The 15,832-nt window shown below is 57.2% G+C and overlaps 2 protein-coding genes across 2 annotated transcripts; one reads left to right on the top strand and one right to left on the bottom strand.

Annotated features, from left to right (window-relative positions):
* Nucleotides 1-196: 196 nt before the first annotated feature.
* On the top strand, nucleotides 197-6,130 carry CFAP20 (cilia and flagella associated protein 20; the record flags this gene model as incomplete). Its single annotated transcript, XM_031555401.1, has 6 exons — nucleotides 197-298; nucleotides 2,656-2,735; nucleotides 3,556-3,667; nucleotides 3,760-3,948; nucleotides 4,893-5,003; nucleotides 5,666-6,130. Coding segments are annotated over 6 exons (600 nt in total), but the record flags the coding sequence as incomplete, so codon positions are not given.
* A 6,080-nt stretch (nucleotides 6,131-12,210) lies between these two features.
* MMP15 (matrix metallopeptidase 15) lies at nucleotides 12,211-15,827 on the bottom strand (the record flags this gene model as incomplete). Its single annotated transcript, XM_010718011.3, has 8 exons — nucleotides 12,211-13,486; nucleotides 13,708-13,823; nucleotides 13,998-14,148; nucleotides 14,272-14,410; nucleotides 14,561-14,784; nucleotides 14,936-15,097; nucleotides 15,343-15,650; nucleotides 15,739-15,827. Coding segments are annotated over 8 exons (1,641 nt in total), but the record flags the coding sequence as incomplete, so codon positions are not given.
* Nucleotides 15,828-15,832: the final 5 nt, after the last annotated feature.

Raw genomic sequence — 15,832 nt, 5'->3', positions numbered from 1 at the left:
ATCCCGCGGGTCCCTTCCGGCATCCCCGTAGCGACGCCCTGCTAAGCCGTCCCAGGGCTGCGCAGCTGTGTTTGCGGTGGGTTTGTTCGGGGCTGCCTCGGGCCGGCTGAACGCGCTCCTTATTGGCGCCCGGTAACGGCCGCAGGGCATCCGCAGCTGCTGCAGCGCCGACGGCCGCCCGCACAGCCCGGCCCCTGCAGCCGGGAAGGAGGTGCGTGCCCCGGGCTGGGACCGCTTCTGTTTGCTTGTGCTTGCTCGGAGCTCTCGGCCTGCCCCAGCAGCATCCCCTTGGCACAAGGTGGGGATGCGCTTACTTGTGTCTGCGGGAGCTCAGCAGCTCCTGCGGTTCCCTCTCGTTTTCTCCCAAACTCGCCTCTGGCCGAGGAAGGTGGCACAAGGAGCTCGTGCTTGGCTGCGCCTCGCCACCACAGTGTGACAAGCGCTGGGTTCCGTAGCACCGCGCATCCTGACGCCCCGTGCATCCCCAGGCCTGCTGTGAGCGTTGGTAGCAGCCGGGTTTCTTTGGCCCTTGGTGCCAGCACCTATTCAGCAGCGATCCTCCAGAGGTCGGCCTCGCGCCGTCCTGGCTCGCTTTCCTCTGGGCTTTGTTATGTCAGAGCGTTGCCAGCAGCAACCGCAGCCTTAAGGAACAACGTCTGTTCAGAAATAATTCTCTGTGAAGCTGCCTCCCCCTCGGGGCTTCGGGGTACGCGACTGCAAAATGAGCTTTTTTCAATTCATCCTTAGACAGCAGATAGTTTCCTGCCTGATCCAGAGGGCATTAGAAGGAATTCTGTTTTCTGAGAAGGCTGCTACCCTGTCTTACAGCTCCAGAAATCTGCCTGCTCAGGCTCAAGCCTCAAGCTGCTGTCACACTTGCAGTGTCTTTCTGTCTGTCCTGCAGGAGCTGGTGACGAGCATGGGCCCGCCTGTGTTATCTGCAACTGGGTGCAGCTCACAGAGTTTATGCTGTGCTGGGTAGGGCTGGGAGGAGGGCGTCTGCCTGCCTGCATTTCTACCGACCAGCCTCTTTCTGGTGTCTTTCATCCTCTTCCTGGTAGTGCTGAGGAAGACAAGTTGCTTCTTTTTGTTGTAGCTGTAATCTGGAGAAGGAAAGCCTTCCAGGTCAGGTGGAAGGTGACCTGATTGCAGATAGAAAAATGCTGAGTGATCAGTTCTAAGCATGCTTAGCTGCCTGCTCTGTTACTGACCTCTCTGGAGGGGCCACACCTGGGCTTTTCTGTATAGAGCTGTAAACCACTGGTGGTGAGTGTTGCTATGGAGGTTTGGTTACCCCTGCTGTCACCTGCTGCAGGGTGATTTCCCTGTGTTAAGTCAGCATGCTCTGCCCTTGTGGGCTCCTGGCTTTAATTTCCTTTATGCCAGCTGCTGCTTTAATAGAGGCACGTGGGGCTTCTGCTGGGCTGATGATTTAGAGGGAAAAAAAATGTCACTGGGGAAAAACCAAAAACCAAGTGATGCAGTCTTTATGTGATTGGTTTTTCCCAAGTGACCTGTAAGGCCATGAGAGCTGCATTTAATACAAAGGAGAGAGATGGTTATCTTGTAAGGATCCCCTCTTTGATCTTAATGCTTTCTGGAATTAGCAGAGCTAGGAGCAGTCTGGCAGGGCAGGCTGCCATCCAGCACTTCCCAACAGTGGTTGGGTGATGCAGATGGGGGTTTCATGCAGAGATGGGGCAGAGTGGTGGGCTGCTGGCAGAGCTCCTCTTCTTTCCTGCAAACCCCTGCAGCGCTGCCTAGGGTAGGTCCCTGTGGAGATATGAACCTTGAAGATGAACTGCTAAATTTGTCAATTATTTTGTAGTTCCTGATCAGAACCATCCCTTTAGGAGCCGAATGTATCCTGGATATTAGCAGCAGTGATAGGTGCTAAGGAAATTAATTTATGAAATCGGAAGGAGCATTGCAATTTGCTGATTTAGCGTTGGAGAAGAGCGGAAGGCTTAATTAGCAAAAGTGCCTTTTAAATTGAGATAAATTTGATGGGATGTGAGCTGCTTCATTAAAGACATAAATCCTCAGACCCTGGGATTCAGCCATGTTGCTTATGGAGAGAACTGAGTTTGTGTTGGCTGCTGGTTTCTGCGTGACCTCCCCGAGCTCTGAGAGGCCGTGCCCCTTAGCAGAGCAGACCTGGGCTTTGAGCTTGTGTGCTCTGTGATGGGAGAGTCTGAACCAAGCTCCCACCTGGTCCTGCTCTGCCACAGAGGCGGCCAGCTGTGCCCAGCAGTAGAGCCCTACACCCTTTGGTAGCTGGTGGCTTCCTTTGCCTACATCTCTGTTGCTCATACTTGGTTGTACCTCTTATCGCTCTCTGGATTGCTCTTGCTCTGACGTTTTTCTGTTTGTTTATTTGGGCGCCTTACACGAAGCTTGAGTCACCCCTGTTCTCTGGAGAGTGTTTGGATAAATCAAAGTCTGTGCAGCATGCTTGGCCACAGACGCTTGCTTAGAGCCTTGGCACTCTGGGGTGAGGATTAAAGTCTTGGAAGCAGAGATGTCCGGAGCAATAGCAGCCAAGTAAATGTAGATGATCCTCTCGGGGTCTTTTTCCCCTTGCTCATGGAGCTGTGGGTGTCTCTTGTTTCCCTCTCCACTAACAGCTGTGCTGTCTGCCCGCTTCTCTTCCAGGTGCGCAATGGCCACATCAAGCGGATCACCGATAATGACATCCAGTCACTGGTGCTGGAGATTGAAGGAACAAACGTCAGGTAGGGGAAGGCTGCTTCGGCCCTTGGCATGTCCTGAGAGCTTGTCCTGGAGCTGAGTGTAGATGTAACTGCCGGCTATTGAGGAAGCAACCCTCTGCCTTCTGCATCTTTCATGTCTTAGGCCTGCTCTGCCCACGTGACAGCTATTCTGACAGCAGATAGGAGGGCGAGAGAGAGAGATTTATGAGGGGAATTGCTTATGGTGCTTCACTTAATCATGTTTTCCCTGTAAGCTGGAGGAGGAGATGTGGGCTCCTGTGGCTGCAGGCTCGGCATCCCCACAGCCCCGCTGCTGCGGTGTGGTTTGGAGCAGGGTGCTCCTTATAAGGGCAGTGGAGTCTCCTCTCCTGCAGACAGGCTGTGCCAGCACTGCTCTTCCTCCCAAGATGTGTTGATATAGAACTTGCCAGACATGACGTGTGCTTTTAGGGCTCATGACCTTTGTCTTTCCAGCCATATACAGCACGCAGGCCTTCTGTCATGCTCTGGAGGACTCTACCTGTTCATTTAAAGAGCTTGTGTTAAGAGACAGTGCTGACATAGCCTTGAAACAGCATTCAGGAAGGTGTTTTGTGCTCTAGGTGGGAAAAGTGGGATTTGAAATGTCTTCTTTGGGCCTTTCAGCTTGTTCTCCCTGAAGCTTTGTCTGAAACTCTCCTTCTTGATGCAGGAAGCCCTGCTGGTTGTTGAGATCTTATGATCACAGCCATCTCTTCCTACCTGTCCTCCAGGATTGCATTAGATCAAGTGAAAGGCTTGGGACTTGGACTGTGTGCTTTGTGCCACGCGAGATCCTAAAGCATCTTTCTGTCTTTCTCAGTACCACGTACATCACGTGCCCTGCTGACCCAAAGAAGACCCTGGGCATCAAACTGCCTTTCCTAGTGATGATCATCAAGAACCTGAAGAAGTATTTCACTTTTGAAGTGCAGGTGAGGAGGGCAGGGTCCAGAGACCAGTGAGGTGGGCGTGAGGAGGCCGACACCCCGACCTGGGGGTCAGCAGCCTGCCTTCCTTGCCCCAGGTGCTCGATGACAAGAACGTACGCCGGCGCTTCCGGGCGAGTAACTACCAGAGCACAACACGAGTGAAGCCCTTCATCTGCACCATGCCCATGCGGCTGGACGACGGCTGGAACCAAATCCAGTTCAACCTCTCAGACTTCACGCGCAGGGCTTACGGGACAAATTACATTGAGACTCTGAGAGTTCAGGTAAGAAGCAGTCACGTCCTGCACGCAGAAACCAACGTGGCAGGCTTCCTGCTGGTTGGGACAGCCTTGCTGGGAAGCAGGAATCCAAGCTGAGCCCCCTTTGGTTCCTCTGCAGTGCCTGTTCTTGCTGAGGATGCTTAGCTTGGTTCTTACACTGGCAATTCGCATTTTCTGTGTTGAGTGGCATGTGTTATTTTGAGTGTGCCTGTTCCTTAGTACGACTGCTGCAGTGCCTCGTGGGGTTGCCCTCGGATCAGCAAACTGCTGACCTGGGAAGTGTCAGGCTTCTCATGTACCCACAAGGGGACTGGAGCGACTCCTTCAGCTGGTAGCAGAGGCAGTGCAGCCTGGACAGTCTGATTCCCAACTTCAGGAAGCCCTAGAGAGGGAGTGCTTCAAGTGCAGCATGCTGAGTGTCCTCCAGGCTAATGCTGATACCAGTGGAGAAGTAGAAACGGGTTCACAGCCAAGAACACTCTGCTACCAAGCACTCTGTTTTGTGGAGATGGCAGAGTTTGGCCATGCTTCCTGAGACAGCCTGTATCAATGGAGAGAGCAGCTAAGAAAGAGAGGACTGGTGTTTTTTCTCTGACGTCCCATTAGATTCAGAGAGTTCATGAGGTCGTCTGAAAAGACTCAGGCCAAAACTCTTCTAATGGGGCAGCCAGAATGTCTCCTTCCTTGCAAAACAAACAAGAGTGTTTGCTGACTGGTTAGTTCTTTGTTTCTATGATGATGGAGAATAGGTGGTGTGCTGTGGCACCTTGCCTCCAAACCCGCAATAGATGGTGCTGGGGCAGGAGGAGACCACTCAGCAGCAGTGATCAGGCTGGAAGGACTCGTGCAGGCTGCTGAGCTGGGGAATCCAAACTGCTGCATGATGACAAAGCTGATGTGGGGACAGCAAGTGGAAAAAGGAGCTGACTCTCTGTTGTGACTCATAGATCCACGCCAACTGTCGCATCCGACGGGTGTACTTCTCTGACCGGCTGTACTCTGAGGATGAGCTCCCAGCTGAGTTCAAGCTGTACCTGCCTGTCCAGAACAAGGCCAAGGTGAGCCAGCTGTGGGGAAGGAGGGTGGCAGCAGCACTGGGGCCAGGCAAGTATTTCTTCTTCCCCTGCTGTCTTTACGATCCAGAATTTCTTTTGGGAGCAGAGTTCTCTCCAGCTTTGGCCTGCAGCCAGGGAGCACCCCCTCTATTTCCAGGATGAGCAGTTTGTCTGGTGGCTTGCTGAGTGGCTTTCCTGCCAAAGCACACGGAAGTTGCCATTCCCACTAAGGAGCAGGGAGAGCTGTGCAGCTGTTCCCCGCACCCTTCCCATTTGTGCTGGAGGGTGCTGGGCAGAGCAGCAGCTTACTGGCATCTTCTGGGAGCTCTTGCCCATGACTCAGCACCGTGACTTTGCTGTTCGTAGCAGCCGCACCTTCTTTGTCAGGGCCAGGCTTTCCCAGTGCAAATACCTGTTTTAGCAGGAAATATTCCTGGGTACAATTTCAAGGATCTGAGGTGGGAGGTCCTGATCTTAGTGGGAAGTGGAAGGCGGTGTTCACAGAAGGTCACACCCCTGAGGAATCTGTCACAGCCTTCTGGGATGAAGTGGCCTCGCAGAGGTGTTCAGGGAACTCTCAATGCCTTCCCAGTACAGACTTCTTGGTGCCATCTGAATGCTGTGTGTGTACTAAGTGTCTCCTTTCTTCTCCCTGCTCTGTCCAGCAATAACAATATGTTGAGAGGAGACACAAGAAATGTTTCGAGTCAACAAAAGCAGGTGAAAGAGAAAGTCATGCTGAGACCAAGTATGCTGTCAGCTCACCTTGCCGAGGGTAACTTTGATTCATCCAGTATCCCTCTTCTGGACAGGACACAGTTAACCACGTAGCAGGTCTGGAACTATGTTGTTGGTGTGCGAATCCTACAGAATCAAAGTTTTCCTACTAACTGTTCCTAAAGTGCTGAGCCTAAACACTGCAAGTGGCATGGTTCCTGATCTCGTGTTGCTCAAAGTGGCCACTGCCCCTCTGAATAGAGGATTCGGCAGGAATTGCAGTTAAGCGTGCCCTCTTGAAGATACCAATTTTATCTTCCTTTCCTTGTTTTCCATCTCTTATTTTATATACACTCTAAATATGGATGTAATACTCATTCTTGGAAAGTTATTAAACATTTGACTGTTTGTAAGTCTGCTCCTGTCATTTTCCTCCTTTGATGGGCCCTTCAACTCGTACGAGTTTGCACTTCAGAGAGTGCTGAGGAGTTTCCATAGGAACCCAGATGTTAAGATTTGCCTCTGAATTTGACTTTGGCAGCCTTGCTTTTTAAGGGTCTGCACGGTTGTGGACAGCAGTGATGTGGAGAGAGGAAAAGCAGGAAGGTTTCAGTAGAGGAGATGAGATCTGTGTGCCCTGGCTTATTCCAACTCATGAGCTGGTGTTAATTGACCTGTGACAAAACCCATGCTGTTCTCTTCTGGTACACGGAAATGGATTTTTCATTCCCTGCCTACTTGAAGCCATTTTCCCAGCAGTGACAAATTGGTCTTACCTGCCTGTTAAACTGGCACAGTTCTGATAGCTGTGTATTTAAACAACTCCTGCTCTCAGCCAAGCCTTTAGCAGCTACTTATAGCAGAAAGCTCACAATAGCCTTCCAACTGCCAAATTGTCCCCTTCCCCGGGGATCAAAGAGGAGGTTTAGCAAAGAAGCATAATAGAAGCGAAGCAGCGAAGCGGAAGTCTTTTCCTGTTCTGAGCCTGCCCTTCCCTGCCTCGAACCAATTCGCCTTTGTTGTGGAATGGCGTGCAGAGAGGAGGCTGCAAACCTCCACCAGTAATGGAGAAAGTCTCGGAGAAGCTGATGCCTTTCCTCCCTGGAAGCTGTGCAGGTGGGTGTGTACCCACCGCAGGGCTCAATCCCTCCTGTGTTGGGCTCTGTGTGAACTGGGATTTAGTTATGTTATTGTCCTGTGAAACAAAGCTTGTGTCCCCTGGAGGAGAGCATGCTGTGGGACACTGCCCTGGGGCTGCCCCACATTCTGTGTTTAGTCCTGGTTTCAGGACTTGGAATGACCACTTACCTCCAGTCCTGCATAAGGGCCCCACTTCTCCAGCTGCTGCTTGTGTCACCTCCCATGCACCTGCCTTGCGTGCACCTTGAAGGTGGTGTGACTGGAAAGGGAGGTGCTGACCCTGTGCTGCTGCTTGGTGCTAAAGGGCACTTGCAGAAAGCTTTCTGGTGAAAATCTTTTTGATTTCTGTGGCAGCTAACCGGCTTGGTGGTTCCAAGGAAGCCCACATGGGAAGGCACCATCCGTCTTGCTCAGATGTCTGTCAAGGCTTGGCTGGGCTTAAGATTCGTTAAGTGGAGTCATGCTGTATCATGTGCCAAGGATTGGCCTTAATGAAGTCTATGGCCAGGCTCCCCTGACAGGATTTCAGCACTTGCCAGGCGTGGGGGAGCAGGCCAGCCTCAGCTGCCGAGGGAATCCATCAAACCCTGGCAAGTGAAGCATCCCTTCCCACCAGCCCTTGCTCACGAGCACAGTTCCAGGAGTTGCCATTCCCAGCCCTGCTGGTCATCGTCCCTCATCTACCAGGGATTCGGGATGGCGCTGGGTGAGTGACCTTGGTGTGTGAACGCAGGCATCCCTGAGCTGGCTGCCTCTGTGCAGAGCCCTGCTGCCAATTCCTGCCCGGCTCCAGGAGCTGTGCCAGCTCCCTGCCAGACCTTTACAGCTCCGTGGGCTCTCTGCGTAGTTTTTAAGATGAAGCCAAATAGGGAATCTTCCTGTTTACACACTGCACAAAGTGGAGCATCATCAGATACTGGCTCTTTCCTGTACAGGCTGATGGTGATGAGTTTACAGAGTGCAGTTCAAAGCTATTCTATTTTAATCCTGCTCTCCCATCAAAACTTTAACTATGTCACTGACATGAAAGCAGGTGAAATTGGGATGCTCTGCCCACAGGAGATGAGGATGCTGCTGGCAGATGGGCAGGAATATCCCAAGAACTGTGTCAGCAGTCACTTTCTAGAGTGAACATGCATTAGCAAAACTCCCGTGATGAAGGCCCAGCTTTTTGCTGCTTTGCATATGGCTTTGGCCAACCTGGATGCAGCGTGCCCCAACGTGGGAGGACTGGAAGCAGGAGGAGTGCAGAGCCTCAGCCAGGAGCCAACCCCAGGATGGCCACTGTGTGTACTGCGAGGCAGCCCCAGCTCAATGCAGGGAGTGGGCAGGGGGTGGGGGATCCTGCGGAGAGCAGCTCTGAACTATCTCCTGCTCCTTCACCTTTCTGTGGGTGGCCTGCTCCTTCCTTCCTGCCTGAACCCATGCTGTTTTTTACGGTGGGAGAGAAAGGAATCTCTCTTCACAGGGAGCCCTTGGAAAGTTTCAACCTGGGGTGGAGCGGGTGTTGATGAGGTCCAGAGAAGAGCTTCCCTCGTCTCTGCAAGCTTTTCTTCTTCCTCTACTGGTTGGGGCAAGGTCATGTGAGCGAGCGCTTTGAGCATGATGTGAGCACCCCAAGCCTTCTTTCCCTTGTAATCTTGACTGCTGAAGGATGCCGAATGCGTGTGTTGCTGCAACTGAGAGCAAATCTGGGGAGCTGAGTGAGGGAGCAGAGCTGAGCAGCACTGGGCCGTGTTGTGCCATCCCAAAACCTTGCCTTGCAGAGAAGCGTCTCTGATCCAACCATGGATGCTATATCGAGGAATTAACATCTGAGCCAGGCTCAGCTTCCTGCCCTTTCTGCCTCTGTTTCTTCATCTCCCTGGATGTCACAGGCTAAACATTGCCCTCTCGATGGGGGGGATTACGCCTCTGGGGCGATGCTAATCCTCTGCAGCTGTTTTCCAGCGTGGGGAGGGTGGTTCTGGAGGCGAGGGAAATATTTATTTTGAGTTTTGCTATTGGCCACTGCCCAGGAAAAGTGAAGGACCGTGGTGAGGCCTTTGGCCACTTCCGCGCAGTGGGAGAATGGTGCCAGGGGTGAGGGCTTCCCTTTGGCACTCTGTGCTGCAGGACCACCCAAGCAAGGTTTTAGTTGGATGAGGGAACAGCTGTGCGCCCTGACTGCTGCCCCTGGCACAGGATGGGGGAAGCCATGGATGTGACAACAGGCAATGAGTTCATTGCCTCCCGTGGCTGCAGCAAGATGCTTTTCAGGAGCCTCGTGGCTCTTCCTTCTGTCCTCCCCCAGCAGTGTTTCCTCTGGCCTTGAGGCGGCAGTCAGCGGGGCTTGGCCCCAGCTCTTCCTCTCTGGCTTCCTCTCTGCTTTCCGGGTCCTCTCCTGCAGCACGCAGGGGTCTGTGCCCTGGTCTGTGTCCTGCAGAGGAAGAAGAGGGTGGAGGCTCCTCCTGGTCCTGCTGTGGGGCACGTGGCCGTATTCCTTCCCTTCTGCCTGTAGCAGAGCAGGGTCACAGTGCTGAGCAGGCAGCAGTGAATCTCCGCTAGCATCACCCCCAGGAGAAGGTCACTCGCAGGCTGTGGGATGCTCTGTTCTATGGCTGGGGTTCTCCCTGCGGATGGGGTTCTCCCTCAGTGCCCTTACAACAGGATGGGAAACTGAAGCAGAGAAAAGGGGCACAGGCACTCATTTCCCTGTGTGTGCTGCTGCTGCCTCTCTGCCTTGTAACTCTCAGCTCCCTGCAGGCTCTGCTTATCGGCTGCAGCTATTTATACCTTGCCCTTCCCTGGGTGCTGCCCCTGGGCTCAGCACTACGGTCTGCCGAACTGGCTGCCAGCACGTGGGAAGGGGCAGTGCGGCCTTGCCACGTGTCTAGAAGCCACGGGTTCTGGTTCTGCCCCCACTGTGGCAGGGGGATGTGGATGCAGGATGGCTGGGGCTGCGCTTTGTGCCAGCCCTGGGTCTGCAGGGCAGAGCGGGGGGTGCCAGTGGCCCCATCCCAGCAAGACACTGAGCTCTGGGCATTCTCCAGCCTATTTTGGGAATCTGGGGCTGCCTGGGAGGTGGATCCTGGCAGGGTGCAGCTGAGCAGGACGCGTGCTCCCCAGGCACGGAGAGGTGCTAGGAGGAGCGAGGAGCAGGGCTCCTGCTGGGGTCCATCCCTGCGCTCCCCGGGGTCTCATGCGTGGTGCCCAGAGGCCGTGCAGAGCCAGCAGCGAAGAGCCTTTGTCTCTGGCAGGGTCCCTGGCTGCCGTCAGTGAGTGTTTCCAGATGGCCCCGGGCTCCTGGCACCAGCTCCGCTGCAGCATCCGGGGAAAAGCTGGGGGTGGGCAGTGACATCCCTGCAGAGCGAGCGGGGCGGCCAGGGCCCTGTTTCCCCCAGGCCACTCTCAGCCCCAAAGCAGTGGTGAGATGTTGCCCCAGGAAGGAATGCTACGCATCCTTGGGCAGACCCACAGCGACACTGGGCACCGGGCTTTGGTGTCTGCCCTGCACCCCACCGAGCCCCAGCAGGAGAGAGGAGAAACACAGCTGCTGTGGGAAAGGCATCCACCATGGGAAACAGCAACTCCCAGCCACGTCCTGCCGCCGCCTCCGCCTTTTGGCTGGGGTCATCCCTTGGGATCCCACCGTGCTGGGGGACATGAGCTGCCTGCAGGGTCTGCCTGGGGGTGTCCTTGGCTCTGGCACCGGGCCCCAGAGTGGTGGGAGAAACACGTTTGGTTGCAAGGGAACTGCTGTGGGGTTTATTTCATTTGTTTGTTTCAGTTTCCTGGGCCGGAGCCATAACAGCTAAATCAGGAGGCCTGACCTCGGAAGGCTGCCATCACTGCCTCCCAGCACAGCCCCCCTCGAATACGGGGGAAATAGAGAGCAAACCCCACAAGCAGTGACCCAGCAGAGCCAGGCAGGTGGAAATCAAGGCAGTGGATTCACCTGGGGCACTTTTCCCAACGTTTCTTTGCCCCCAGTACTGTTGTCTCCAGCGGCTGCAGTGCTGCACTGAGTTCTAGGGAATGGAGCGCGTGCTCGGGTGGCGCTGCCCAGCTCCAGCAGGCAGGGATGGGGTCGGGGTAGGGTGTCCTCCACTAGTGCTGTGGGTGGCAGCCCAGGGAAGAGAGATGAGTGCTGGCACCCCTCCCCTTTTAATGTAATTAGAGATATGGAAGCGAGGGGTAACTGCTGGGAATTGGCTGCAGCTCTGTCTTCGGCACTGTGCCAGCAGCCCTGAGTCCAAGAGGTGGGGGGGGGCCTCATCCCTCCTGCTTGGCCACAGGCACCATGGCACCGTCCCCTCTGAACTGGGGCAGTCCCCTCCATCTGGGGTTGGCAGGGCTGGGGGCAGCGGGGGGGGCAGGTCAGGGACAGTGCCTGCTCCGCTGGTCCTGGTCGCATCCTGCTGGGGGACTGGGCAAGACGGAGGGCTCCTGTGAGCACAAGGTGAAAAGAGGATAAGGATTGGGGTCTGCTCCCCATGCGGGAGCCCAGACCCCCATGCTCCATAGGGTCAGGCCAGGCTGCTTCCGCCTTGGTCCCTGCGGGAACTCGGCCCTGCGCCAGCCATCCCCCCCCTCGAGCGCTCACTGCACGTCATGCTGATGGCCTCTGCATCCGCTCAGGCCGCGGCAGCCTGCAAGGGAGGCGGGCCCTTCCCAGCAGCACAGCTCCAAGGAGCTGGCAGCACCACCGGAGGGGTCCGTGCCCCCGCAGAGGGGTGACCTGGGCCAGGGAAGCGTGGGGATGCCGAGCCCCACTGGAGCCGCCCCACTCGTGCCCAGACTTTGCTGGCAGAGCCGTGTCTGCTGCCTTGCCAGCTTTCCTTCCCATTGTGGGCTGAGCAGCGTTTTTCCCTGGATAAAGCCAATTTCCTGCCCTTGGATCTAATCTCTCCCAGTCCCAAGATTTTCTCCCATCTGTAGCAGTTACAGCTCCTCCAGCTTTCACCTTCCCTCACAAGCTGTGGCCTTGTTCCCCCAGGACAGCCACCGCGCTGCACGGGGCAGGGGGCAAAGCACGCAGGGAGCCAAACCCAGCCCCAGCCCTGCTGGGGAACCACGCAGCCCCCAGCGTGCCACACTGCTCAGCCGTGCACAGAACAAGGCACGCTGTGTTCCCGCGGGAGCCCCTGAAAGGCAGCTCTGTCTGCTGCTGCCGCCGGGCTGCCTCCGCTCACCCCCCAGAACGGCAGCCCGGGGGCAGCGGCCCCAGCAGCAGCCCCGATCCCCACAGCCCCCCTCCCGGCCTTGTGCACAGCTCCCGCTGCATCCCCCCGCCCCACCGACACCCACTGAGTACGCGTCCACCCGTACAACGGCAGCCAGCCCACCTCTGCACAAAGGATGGCACCACAGCTCCACGCACCCGACCCGTTTAATACAAGCACAAGGCGCCCGTGCCCACTGCCCTGCCTGCGGGGCCGGGGGAGGCAACGCTCTGCGAAGGGAAACGCGCTCCTGGAGGGCTTCGGCAGCTGCAGCAGGTGCCTGTGCTGCAGACAAAGCGGGAAGAGGGGCTGAGCTGGGCAGGGGGTACGGACGCAGCTTCACTTCACACCCAATGCCAACCAAAGGCCCTGTGAGGGTGTGGGGGGGGGCTCGGCCCCTCGCCTGCCTTTCTGATGGGGTTTGCAAGCTCGGCGCCATTGCTAGGCGCTTTATCTCCCGCCTGCACTGTCTCCTATCACCAGCCACGCTCAGGCCCCACTTGCCTCGTGCTTCAGGTGCCCACAGCTCCATATGTCCACCTGCTGCCGGCTGGGGTCATGGGTGGGCAGCACAGAACCCCTCTGCCCTGCACGCACAAGCAGCGTCCACAGATCAGACCAAAGAATGCAGCTGGGCTGGGGCACGCAAGACAAGGTGATTGGAGATGCCAAGACAGAGGGGCACCTCCAGCCTGGGGGACTTCAACTCTCCCCAGCTCCTCGCCCACACCCCAGCCCTGGTGCTGTGGCACCCGGCTGCACTCAGGCCAGGGGCTCTGGGAAGCCCTCAGCCCAGGGCTGGGGCAGGCAGCGTCCCCCCTTTCTGGAGCCAAACCAGAGGGTGGCAGAGTGTGCAGGGAGCGAGGGGAACGGGACCAACCTCTGCATATAAATATGCCGCTGGGGAGGGCAGGGTGGGGCGGGCTCATTGTTAGCACCATGGTGGTGGGGAGGGGGGGGAGGAAGGCGGGGGTCAGACCCACTCCTGCAAGGAGCGCTTGCAGTACAAGAGCATTCGGGGTGTGCCCTTCCTCTGCATCTGCACGATGACATAGATGAGGCCGAGGATGCAGAGCAGCAGCACCAGCAGCACCAGCACCATCACCACACTCATGGTGCGCGTGTACTCATCGATCTGCACCACCACGTCCACATCACCGCCCTTCTCGCGGCCGCCTTCGCCATAATCCTCCTCGTCCTCCTGCTCTTCCTCCTCGTCGCCATCATCCCGTGGCGTTTCATCACCGTCGGGGTTGAAGGGCGGTCGGTCCACGTCGGGCCAGCGCGGCGGGCTGGGCTCCGGGACCAGCTCCACATTGCAGCCCATGAAGTCCCGCAGGATGGATTTGGGATAACCCGGCTCCGTTCTGAGCCGCTCGTTGTCAAACTTCCAGTACTTTGTGCCTCTGTAGAAGTAAGTGGAGGCTGGGGAGAAGGACGGGAGGGAGAGATGGGGGAGAGGGGTGAGTGGCTGCATCTAGGCACAGCTCCCACACGATGGAGAGCAGAAAGTGCCAAGAACGGCAGGCTCTGCCTCCATCGCATCCTGCAGCATCCCATTGGGGCCCACAATGGTCACAGGCAGCTGCTGGCAGGGTGACTGCATTTCCTTTGCCCACCCCTCCTGCCCACCTTTCTCTACTTACAGGCATCTGAGCTGAGGAAGGCACCCTTGGGCGAGGGGGGGATGCCCACCCAGACTGAGATGGGCTTGGGGTAGCCGGGGTCCACTGAGCGCGTGTCCTCATTGAAGCGCCAGTATCTGTGGGAGGCAGTGGGACACAGTGAGCAGGGGGGGCACAGACACGCTGCCCCCTGACAGCCCCAGCTTTTCCATCAGCCTTTGGCCCAGGAAGCCATTTGCCAACAACTCATCATCCCACCTCCATGCACCCCACACTGCCCCCACTCCAGATGGTGGAACAGAAGCACCCACCTGTCTCCACGGAAGAAGAAGGTGTGCCCTGTTGGCTCCCACCAGACTGCAGTGTCGATGCTGTCGTAGGGGATGCCCTGCCCGTAGGTGGACAGGGGCTGCGGGTACCCAGCTTCCAGGTTGGCTTCACGGAAGAGCCAGTACCGGTTGCCTGAATGGAAGGAAATGGAGAAAGCAGATGAGGCTGTGTTGCCTAGCTGTGCACGGTCTGGCCACGATGTGGGGGCATCCCTTGCCCCATCCCGACCCCCCCAGCTCCAGCTGCCCTGCTCACCTTTAAAGAAGACAAATCTCCCATCGTGCCTCTCGTAGGCAGCATCGATGTCCCCAGGCAGTCCCCGCCAGAAGTGCCCGATGGGCATGGGGTAGTTGTCCAGCACCCGATTGTGCCGGACCCGCCAGAACCACTTGCCCTGGTGGAAAGCAAAGCGTCAGCGCTGCACAGGCATATACAGGGACAGAGCCGTGGGGATGGGCAAAGTACTGGGGTACCCCTTCCACCCAGAGACTCTGGGGTGGATGTAGGCTCAAAGGGGAGGAGAGGTATCCTGGCTGGTACGTACCTTGAACACAAACATCTCTCCCCGCAGCACCGCCACTGTGTCAAAGTTCCCATCGCAGATGTCAGGGCCGTACTGGTCGGGTCGGTCTGGGCTGCCAGGTTTTGGGGGCCGCTCTGGTTTCCCTGGCGGAGGCGGTTTGGGGGGTCTGTGGTCCGGCCTGCCAGGTCTCCGAGGTGTCACAGTGGGCAAGGGCTTGGTGGGCTGAGGGTGCCCATCCGCAGTACCTGCACAGAACAGGAGAGGGTGGATGGAGCACTTGCCAACCCACAGCGCCTCTCCTCCCCATTCAGAGGCTCAGAGACCCAGCACCCAGCCCCAAGGCTGGTGGAGCACCCACGTCCCCCTGCCAGCCCACGTTCCTGCGCAGCTCCTCACCGTATAGCTGTTGTATGCCCTTCAGGTCGTCCTCAGGGAGCTGGAAGTTCTCCGTGTCCATCCACTGGTAGAAGGGGGCCATGATAGCACTGGGGTTGCTAGAGTGCTCCAGGCCCAGCGAGTGCCCCAGCTCGTGCACAGCCACCAGGAAGAGGTTGTTCCCTGCGGGGAAAGGCATCATCAGCACAGCACCTAGCACAGAGAGTTCCCTGCTCCAACACCCTGCACGCTGTGATGTTCTGCAGGGAGCCAGAGCCTCCACATGTCCTCAGAGGATCTCTTCTCCCAGCACTCCTGCCCAAACACACTCTCACTGCCTCGGGCCATGCTCTCCATGTGCCAGGGACACCATCCGGCCCTCAAGCTGTCCCCAGCACCACCCGGCTCAGCCCTCAACCCCAGCTCACCCGACACATCCGTGTTTTCCAGCGTCCAGGGCTCATCCGAGTCAAAGTGAGTGTCCCCCCCCATCCCCGGGCCAGGGAAATAAGCGTGAGCCAAGAACCCCCCGACGCCATCGAAAGGGGAGCTGTCCCCGTGGAAGCCCGAGGCGAAGAGCACCATGATGTCAGCCTCCTTCTTCCGCTTCTGGCGGATGTCTTCGTAGGGCACCTCCTGGAAAGCCAGCGGCGTGGCCTGCTCCCACACACGGAACGCCTGGCGGATGGCCTCATACGAGTGGTAGCGGCCCAGCTTCTCTGTGTAGTTCTGGATGCTGCGGGCACAGAGCGGTGCCGGCTCAGGGCTGCGCCCGTGGCCCGCAGGGTCTGCACCCGAGGGCAGGCAACCGGGTGGCCGCGTACCTGAAGGTGAGGTGGCTCTGGCTCCAGCGCCGCCCGGTCAGCGCGTACCGCTTCCGCCGCATGTTGGACTTCATCCGCACCCCAAACTGGTCCG

This window comes from Meleagris gallopavo, chromosome 13 (assembly GCF_000146605.3).
Source record: "Meleagris gallopavo isolate NT-WF06-2002-E0010 breed Aviagen turkey brand Nicholas breeding stock chromosome 13, Turkey_5.1, whole genome shotgun sequence".
In the NCBI taxonomy this organism is placed as follows: domain Eukaryota; kingdom Metazoa; phylum Chordata; class Aves; order Galliformes; family Phasianidae; genus Meleagris; species Meleagris gallopavo.
This window is presented reverse-complemented; position numbering and strand designations above follow the sequence as displayed.